The following is a 10,084-nucleotide window of genomic DNA, read 5'->3' as shown; positions in this document are numbered from 1 at the left end:
TTCTTTCTTTCTTTCTTTCTTTCTTTCTTTCTTTCTTTCTTTCTTTCTTTCTTTCTCTCTCTCTGTCTCTTTCTTTCTTTCTTTTCTTTCTTTCTTTCTTGTGTGTGTGTGTAACGAAGTTTTGCTCTTGTTGCCCAGGTTGGAGTGCAATGGTGCTATCACGGCTCACTGCAATCCATGCCTCAGCAGGAGAGCAGGAATCTTCAGCGATCCACTGGCGGATCTGCAACTATTGTGCGCGCCAGGTCTTCCCATTCCTTTGTACTCGCGCCTCTCCTTCCAGTACCTATCCCGCGAGCGTCCCCCAGCCTCCCGCCATTGCCAGCAGATGCTGAGATCGCGCCATTGCACTCCAGCCTGGGGGACAAGAGCGAAACTCCATCTCAAAAAAAAAAGGATGAAAATTTTGGAAAAATATGGAAGAAACCAAATGGATTTCTAGCTCAACTAAATCGTAATTATTCAGTGTCTATTTTTTGCAAGAAACCATATATTTCATGTCCACAATCAGGGCCACAGTCCCAGCTCTCCAGTGTGGGTGTTTCCTAAGGACATTGAAGAACACAGGCATAAGAGTGTATTCAATTAATAAACCTTTTTCTCTCTGTCTCTCTCTCTCATTTATTTATTTATTTATTTATTTATTTATTTAGACGGAGGTTCGCACTGTCACCCAGGCTGGAGTGCAGTGGCGAGATCTGGGGTCACTGCAAGCTCCGTCTCCAGAGTCACGCCATTCTCCTGCCTCAGCTTCTGGAGTAGCTGGGAGTATAGCCGCCCGCCACCACGCCTGGCTAATTTTTTGTGGTTTTAGTAGAGACGGGGTTTCGCTATGTTGGCCAGGCTGGTCTCCAACTCCTGACCTCGTGATCCGCCCGCCTCCGCCTCCCAAAGTGCCACCGCGCCCGGCCTTTTTTTTTAAGACAGAGTCTCGGCCGGGCGCGGTGGCTCACGCCTTTAATCCCAGCACTTTGGTAGGCCGAGGCGGGCTGATCACGAGGTCAGGAGATCTAGACCATCCTGGCTAACACGGTGAAACCCCGTCTCTACTAAAAATACAAAAAATCAGCCTGGTGTGGTGATGGGAGCCTGTAGTCCCAGCTACTCCCGAGGCTGAGGCAGGAGAATGGCGTGAACCCGGTAGGCGGAACTTGCGGTGAGCCGAGATCAGGCCACTGGAATCCAGCCTGGGCGACAGAGGGAGACTCTGTTTCAAAAAAGGAAATAAAAAAAGACAGAGTCTGGCTGTGTTGCCCAGGCTGGAGGGCAGTGGCGGGATCTCGGCGCATCACAATCCCTGCCCCGCCCCCGGGTTCAAGTGATTCTCCTGTCTCAGCCGCCCGAGTAGCTGGTACTACAGGCGCGTGCCACCATGTCTGACTAAATTTGTATTTTTACTAGAGACAGGGTTTCACTATGTTGGCCCGGCTGCTCTCTAACTCCTCATCTCCTGATCCGTCCACCCTGATCTCCCAAAGTGCTAGGATTACAGGCATAAGCCACCATGCCCGGCCTCTTTTTTTTCTTTTCCTTTTGCTTTTTTTTTCATTTTGAGACGGAGTTTTGCTCTTGTTGCCCAGGCTGGAGTGCAATGGTGTGATCTCAGCTCACTGCAATCTCCACCTCAGCAGGAGAGCAGGAATCTTCAGTGATCCACGGGCAGATCTGCAGCCATTGTGGGCACCTGTTCTTCCCGCGACCTTTGTGCCCGCGTCTCTCCTTCCAGTACCTTTTGCATGCCCCCCAAGTCCGCCTCCCGCCATTGCCAGCAAGTGGCTTGCGCGAGTACGTTGCCGCGCTTATTAATCCGTTAACGGCGCTCTGTCACTCGCGCGGGTTCTTTGCACGCGCAGCCACTCCCTCAGGTTTAAAAGGCGCATGCCCGGCAACCGAAGAAACGGCTGGCTTAGTCTTTGGCCGAGTTGGCAGCTCGACGAGGACGCTCAGAGCCCAGATCTCGAGAGTTCAAGCATCCGACGGTTCCCCACTGCTCCCAGGAGTCGTTACTTGGGCACTCTGTGCCCCTCATTCCTGTCCAGGACCAGGCCGAGGACCTGCCAGTAGGGCTCAGTTGCCTGGAGCCCGTTCAGCCCATACCCCAGTTCACTTTACCTGTGGGATTTCCCCGTTGCTCCTGCCCCTGGACTGAGTAACAGGCCATCCTACAAGCACCCGGACACTTGGCATCAGTGGTGTCAAGACAACTCTAAGAAGGTTTTCTGTGATCCTGCAAGCCCTGTGTTCCTTCCTGGTGATCCTGCCTTCAGTTTGATTGCACAGGTACCACAGCAAGCCAGTGCTGTGTGCTCCGAGTTCCAGGGCATCCTCCAGCTCAGCCACTGCACTGAGCACAAGGACTCTCTGTGGGGCCCAGGAGCAGGAAGTCACCCCTTTGGGGCCCACAACACCCGGCTGTCCCCAGACTGGTGACCAGGGAAGATCATGTCGAGGGCCCTGAAGGAGAGTGGGGCAGGGATGCCTGAGCAGGACAAGGACCCTAGAGTCCAAGAGAATCCTGATGGTCAGAGAAGGGTCCCCGAGGTCACCGGGGATGCACGCTCTGCATTTAGGCCCCTGCGGGACAATGAAGGCCACTCTCCCTTTGTGCCCAGGCCTGGGCCTCTGCAGAGAGACCTCCATGCCCAGAGGTCAGAAGTCAGATCCAACCAGAGATCCCAGACCTCCTGGACGAGCTCGTGCACCAAACGAAATGCCATCTCGAGCTCCTACAGCTCCACGGGAGGCTTCCCGTGGCTAAAGCAGAGGATGGGGTCAGCCTCATCCCGCTGCCAGCTGACCGTCAGGTCCTCAAAGACAGCGAGTGAGGACAGGCCTCAGGCTGTCTCCTCAGGTCATACACAGTGTGAAAAGACGGCAGATATTGCACCAGGGCAGACGCTCGCCCTCAGGAGTGACTCCTCCAGCTCCCAGACCTCTAGACCCCGTAGACGCAAGTTCACCCTACTGCCACGGAGGCGAGGGGAGCCCCTGATGCTGCCACCTCCCTTAGAGCTGGGGTTCCGGGTCACTGCTGAAGACCTGGACCGGGAGAAGGAGGCTGCGTTCGAGTGCATCAACAGTGTACTGCGGGGCGAGCCCAAGGCCATCTGGGACTGCAGACCCTCACGGCCTTCCCACGCTTTGTCCTCACTTGCAACAGGGGCTTCTGGTCTGCCTGCTGTCTCTAAAGCACCCAGTATGGATGCACAGCAGGAGAGACAGAAGTCCCAAGACTGCCTGGGCCCAGTGGGCCCCTAGCATCTGCTGCAGAGGTCCCCTCTACAGCTCCTGTACCTGGGAAGAATCGCAGACCACCAGGCTCCCTGTTCTCCTCCTAAGATCCCCTTCCTGCCACCTCTTCCCACTCCCGGGACTCAGCCCAGGTCACCTCGCTGATTCCTGCCCCCTTCCCAGCTGCAAGCATGGATGTGGGCATGAGAAGAACAAGGCCTGGCACTTCTGCTCCTGCAGCTGCTGCAGCGGCCCCTCCCGCCTCCACATTGAACCCCACGTCGGGGTCACTACTGAATGGAGTGGATGGAGGCCCTTCACATTTCTGGGCCTCAGGCACAGCTGCAGCAGGTGCCCAGAGGTCAGAAGGCAGATCTAACCAGAGATCCCAGACCTCCTGGATGAGCTCGTGCCCCAAACGAGACGCCATCTCGAGCTCCTACAGCTCTACGGGAGGCCAACCCGACGCTCGGCCTGCCCTGCTGGAGTCTGGACATGAGTGGCGATCTCTGTGATCCTAGCACCCCTCGCCTCTCCCCTGCCCTCTCTGCTATAACTTTGAGCCTTTTGCTTTTTTGAAAAATATAACAGCTTTATTGAGATATAATTCGTTATACTACTCATTTATTACCTTTTGCATTACACCATGCAATTTTTCCATTTCAAGGGCACAATTGAATGGTTTTTCAGTCTATACTCAAGGTTGAGCAAATATCACCAATATCTAGCCCCAGAGTATTTCCAGACCCCAAAGAAACTCCGTGGGCGGTGGCAGCCCCTCCCATTCCTCCCGTCCTCCACCTCCAGGCACTCGCCAGGCTACTCCATGGGCTTGTCTTTTCTGTCTCCATGGGTTTGTCTATTCTCAACTCTTCAGATAAACTGAACCACACAACTTGTGGCCACCTGTGCCTGGCATCTTTCTTTCTTTTTAAAAAATTCACTTCTATTTTATTTTTGAGACAGGGTCTCCCTCCATTGCCCAGGCTGGAGTGCAGTGGCATGATCACAGTTCGCTGCAGCCTCGACCTCCTGGGCTCCAGCAATCCCCTCACCTCAGCCTCTTGAGTGGCTGGGACTGCAGACGCACACCATCGGGCCTGGTTAGTTTTGTATTTTCTCGTAGAGACGAGGTCTTGCTATGTTGCCCAGACTGGTCTAGAACTCCTGGGCTCAAGTGATCCTCCTGCCTTGGCCTCCCAAAGTGCTGAGATTACAGATGTGAGTCACTACACCCGGCTAGTTTTATATTTTAGTTGACACATAATAATTGTGTATATTCCTGGGATACATAGTGATGTTCCTATACGTGTAATGTATAGTGATCAGATGAGGGTAATTAGCGTACCTGTCATCTCCAACATTTCTCATTTCTTTGCATTATGAACACTCAATCTTCTCCTTCTAGCTATCTGAAAATACGTAAGTTTTGTTTTGTTTTGTTTTGCTGGTTTTTTTGAGACAGGGTCTCACTGTGTTGCCCAGACTGGAGTGCAGTGGCACCATCATGACTCACTGCAGTCTCTTACCTCCCAAGGCTCAGGTGATCTTCCTGCCTCAGCACCCCTGGGCCTCTCACGATTAGGCCAGCACCTCTCCCCATGGCCTTCCTTTGGGGCGGTGGCCTCAGCTTCTTTCCCCAGAGTAGAGCCCATGGCCCTTGTGATAGGAAGGTAAGTTAGGAAGGCAGACCTGTAAGCGGTTCCCTGCACTAGAGTCTGTGCGACTGGTCACTCCTAGCCAGGCAGGCCATTCCGCAGCGTGGACATCAGCCCAGGGCTTGCAAGCCCAGCTCTGTCCTCCTGGCTCAGGCCCCTCTGAAGGCACAGAGCTGCAGAGGTGGGTGGGTGTCTTCATTACGCACCCCTGTGAGGACTGGAGGGAACCCTGCTCACCTCATGTCAGAGCCTGGGGACATCCTAGCAGGTGAACAGTCCCCTGCAGCATGGACTCTGCTCTTCCAGCGTACAAGTAGAGAGACCTCCCCTTCCATCCCCAGTAGTCTGTTCTCAGGGCTGTCTGAGGCTCACTGTGTCCCAGGAACAAGGCACTCAAATGTGAAATGATGCCTGAGGACGCAGGTCAGGGAATTCCAGATATAGTGCTGACCTGGCTCAGTCCTGGGTACCTGCATTTCAGTGGAAATGTCAGGAGATGGGGTTAGGTCTGAGGGTAACTGTGGGCCCGAGGCCAGTAAACCTCTATGTAGGACATGAGAGAGTCAAGGGGAGGCTCCACCATGGCTGAGACAAGGCTGAGGCTGCTCCTTGGCCACGCGGGAAGTAGGTCCCATGGATGTGACTCCTGCAGCTCATCCCACTCAGGACCATGGGGACTGCTGAGCATGGGTTTGCTGATCCCCCAGGGTCTGTGTTCTCTTCTCTCTTAGACCATTGGAGGTTCTCACTGAGTCAGGTTCTAGTGGTGAGTCTGTGGAACATCTGGGTACAGATACTGTTTCTTCAAGTGACTCCTTCCCAGGAAAGTCTTGAGAAGGCCCCCATCTCAATGTCACCTTTTCCTGCATGGGGAGCAGCAGAAACACTGGGCATTCCCTCCCAGAAATAGCCCTTAATTTTGTGACTTAGGACATCAGTGATTGTCCCTCAGAGGTCCAAGCCTGATTCTACTGCTCTGGGTTTATTCCCACAGCCTCCTGGACAACTTCTGCACTCCAGCCTGAGGACTGGCGGGTTATCACTGTCACACAGCTGCATCCTGACTCCATGTTACCAAAGGTTCCTGTTCCATGGGGAAATGAGAGAAAGATCTGCCCCACTCATCCTCTCTGCCCCATCTCTCCTTTATCCCTGCCTGTGACCAACAGCAGTTCATGCCAAGGCTTCTGCTGTCACTTGTGTTACTGAAAGCAGAGCAAGGGTTCAGTGACAATAACTCCTTTTCTTACTGGTCTCCCAGTGCAAACAGAATCAACTTGTTTCTAGAAGCAAAAGGGGCTGCACACATGGTGGGTGTGGATGAGGTGAGGATGACAAGAAAGAATCCAGCCTGTGTGACCCAGAAGTCCAGGAGCCTTCGGCCTGGTCCCAAAGGTGTCCCCTCCTTTTGGTGCAGGTGAGCTGACCATTTCCTGAGCTGTGAAACTGTGGGAAAGATGACAAGAAAGGAGAACCCAGCATGTGTGACCCAGGGATGTGAGAGAGGAAGTCTGATGCTTAAGAAAACATGGGCTCGGCATTCTGAAAGGTCCAGATACGGCTTGGCCTAGAGCTGGTGTAGAAGAGAAGCAAGAGAGATGCTCAGCCTTGGGTGGCCCAGGCACAGCGGTCCTGTCAAGGGGCTGAGCTCTCTGCAACATGCATATCCTGCAGAGACATCCTTGGGGAGGCTGTGATCCCAGAATGATGCAAAAGTGCTAATGGAAGTGAGCAGGGGATGGTTTATGGGGGAATGAGGAGATGGGTGTGGGGTCAGATGTGGTAAGGAGGGTGCAGCCTGAGGAGGAGGCTGTCCATTGTGAGTCACAGGAGGAGGAGGCCCGGGACCTAGAGCAGTGACAAAAAGAGGACCTGGAAGGGCCTGTGCCCTGAAGACACACAGGGACTGGGGTTTTGGTTTGTCTGTGAGGGTCCCTGAGGAGAACCACATAAAAAATCCATAGTCAGTGTCCTCTGTCCAGGGCTCACTGTCCCAGCTGTTGCCCCTTCTTCCCGGAGCCTCTGGGTGTCCAGATTCCTTGGCTGTGGACCTGCTCCTCTCTCTGTCCTCAGCCTAACAGCTGATGGGGCATCCGCCTGGAAGCGCATCCATGGGCAGAGAGGGGGCCATGAGTAGCCTTGTCCTGTATGTGAGACACTGCTCAGCCTCGGTGACCGCCTGTTCATTAAAGGAAAACAAAATTCACTGTGAACATCTATGCATCATCAAAGAAAAAGCAATGAGAAAAAACAGGAAGTGAAGCCCAGCTCTAATTCTTTATTACTACTTGGAAACAAATAAAACTTAATATGCCTGATGTGTTAAGTAAATACAACAAACATATTTTAAAAAGTATAAAAATTATGTAAAGGCACATGGCTTACACTAAAAGGAACATTTAAAATAACAACACCCTTGAAATGTGATCCCAAAACACAACATACATTTTATTTCAGTTCCATATATGGACTAGTTTTGTTTAAATGTCTGTATTAAATTTCACTATTGCATTGTTTAAATGGAGCATTTAAAATCTTATTGCATTGCAACTTATATCAACATAACCATCTTGCTGTTTTTCTGCATCCCCTTAAAATTCCCTAAACAAATATTTATTAAGAGCCCAGGGTGTATCATGCCAGGACACATGCTGTCACAGACATAACCTGTTTCATTTTTCATTTTGATCAACAGAATTGTGTTTTCTGTTAAGCTTGTTGTTTTTAGTTATTAGATTCTAGATGTCATTACAGATCAAAGATGAAAAATTTCTATCATCTTTAAGCCACCCCCACAACATTCACTACTGAATTTGAACCATAATTTTCCCCTAGAAATCCTCGTTGGGGGCTCGATAGTAAGAGCTGCCACGTATCAGGCTCACCTGAGGACAGACGCTGGTTAAACCAAGTTGAAGTTTTAATTCTTCCCATCTTCAAAGACTGAGCATCTTTGCTCTTTTTGCTCATAAGTGAAACCCTCCAAAGTCATTTGCCAGGATCCTCTGCAGATGGGCATTCAGTGTACAGACTCCTAAGCAAGATCCCTGGTCACAGTATCCAAATGACTTTGACTGCAAATCTGGGGAAGTAGAGACAGAGCAAAGATTTACCAGAAAAACCCTCTGGGAATGTCTCCCCAGGGGACCCTAGAGGGAAGAGCTCCCTTTCTCCTCAGCGCCACAGGATCCACAGAGGAAGGAGAGCTCTGGCCACCAGGAAGGAGCCACATGAGAGGAGAGGACCAGGTGTCCCACACAGGTGGGAAGTGGGTCCATGGGGCCGGTCCCCGCTCTGGGCTTGACCCTGACATAAGAGGACTCTGTGTAGACACCACCTGAGTCCTCTACAATGTACAGCCACAGAGCCATGGACAGATTCACTCCTGAGGAGTCCAGTAGAGCGTGAAGACTGCCGTGAGGTCACAGCTAGGAGACACAGGTGTCACCTGAGCTGGCCTGGACCTGAGAGAGGGGGCAGTGGACAGAACAGACGGGAGGCAGCGGTGTAAATGAGAGGCTCTGGTCACCTTATCATAGAATGGTTTACCTTCGCTGGACACCAGAGGGCGCTGGGGGACCATTTCTGAGAAGACACGAGGGGGGGCGGGGGTGGGCGGTGATGGAAGTAGAACCGGCCACCTGTTTTCCCGGTGTCCTCTGCTCAGGGCTCACAGCTGTGTTCTCCCCACCCTCTGGGATCACAGAGCTCCACCCCTGCCACCCCCTGATATCCTCAAGCCCAGGAGCCTGACCCAGGGCTCAGGGTGGGGTCACAAACCCGGGGGGGGTCTGATTTGCATGGATGGACTCTCCCCCTCTCAGAGTATAAAGACAGGGAGAGATCTGGGGGCAGCTCAGCTTCAGCTGTGGGTAGAGAAGACAGGACTCAGGACAATCTCCAGCATGGCCTGGTTCCCTCTCCTCCTCACCCTCCTCACTCACTGTGCAGGTGACAGGATAGGGGAGCAAGAGAGGGGCCCTGGGAAGCCCATGGGGCCCTGCTTTCTCCTCTTGTCTCCTTTTGTCTCTTGTCAATCACCATGTCTGTGTCTCTCTCACTTCCAGGGTCCTGCGCCCAGTCTGTGCTGACTCAGCCACCCTCAGCGTCTGGGACCCCCGGGCAGAGGGTCACCATCTCTTGTTCTGGAAGCAGCGCCAACATCGGAAGTAATTACATAAACTGGTACCAGCAGCTCCCAGGAACAGCCCCCAAACTCCTCATCTATGATAATAATCAGCGGCCCTCAGGAGTCCCTGACCGATTCTCTGGCTCCAAGTCTGGCACCTCAGCCTCCCTGGCCATCACTGGTCTCCGGTTGGAGGATGAGGCTGATTATTACTGCGCAGCATGGGATAACAGCCTGAGTGGTCCCACAGTGCTGCAGGCCCAGGGGGAAGTGAGACAAGAACCCCCTTCCGTTTCTGCCAGGAGGGTGAGCCCCGGCAGCTGCTGCTCAGGTCTGGCCTGTGGCTTCTGCTGCTGCAGCTTCCCTCACGGGTCCAGGGGCATCCAGGGCCCTGCCTGAGAGTGGAGGCTCCTCCTCCCCTCAGTCCTCAGAGTCAGGAACAGGGTATCCAGGAAACAGAACATCCTGCTCCCTTCAACTTGGGACACAGTGTCTCTGCACTGAAGTCCTGGGCTGAGGTGGCAGGTACAGCTGTGTCATCTCAGACCCACCTCTGATGGGAAACCTGTGTCTCTGTCATCCTCCTGTTCCCATTTCCAGGAGTTTCCAGAGTGGTGCCTTCCTCCCCCTGCTCCTCAGTGTGAATCCCTGTGCTTCCTTTCTCTCCAGCCTATTCTTCTTTAATAAAACTCCTTTCATGTAGGAATCATGCACATCTGATAAACCACCCAGATTTATAATAGGAAATTAGACAAATTTTGACATTTTTGTGATCCTCGAATACATCACCACCAACATGCAGCTATGCAAGCTGTGACCAACCCCAGCAACCCCTCATGACCCTTTGTCATCTCCCTCCCTCCCTTCCCCAGTGGTCTCCTGTGCAGCCACAGATCTGCCTCTGTCACTATTGTTTGCTTTCCATTTTTTCGAATGCATCAGTGTTATCAAGCATTATCTTCCCATTTGTTCTGGCTTTTTTCACACTGCAAACTTCTTTTGAGATTCTTCCTGTTCTCACTAAATTGCACCCATCCCCTAGAGGGCTCATTACTACCTTTGAGGG

The 10,084-nt window shown here is 52.6% G+C and overlaps 1 pseudogene and 1 gene segment (V, D, J or C); both read left to right on the top strand.

Annotated features, from left to right (window-relative positions):
• Nucleotides 1–1,435: 1,435 nt before the first annotated feature.
• Nucleotides 1,436–3,746, top strand: LOC116464430 (putative POM121-like protein 1; annotated as a pseudogene).
• A 4,863-nt stretch (nucleotides 3,747–8,609) lies between these two features.
• Nucleotides 8,610–9,684, top strand: LOC131382651 (immunoglobulin lambda variable 1-47-like). The segment is given in 2 exon segments: nucleotides 8,610–8,840; nucleotides 8,957–9,684. Coding segments are annotated over 2 exon segments (612 nt in total).
• The last annotated feature ends 400 nt before the right edge of the window (nucleotides 9,685–10,084 follow it).

This window comes from Hylobates moloch, unplaced genomic scaffold (genome assembly GCF_009828535.3).
Source record: "Hylobates moloch isolate HMO894 unplaced genomic scaffold, HMol_V3 SCAFFOLD_657, whole genome shotgun sequence".
NCBI lineage: Eukaryota > Metazoa > Chordata > Mammalia > Primates > Hylobatidae > Hylobates > Hylobates moloch.
This window is presented reverse-complemented; position numbering and strand designations above follow the sequence as displayed.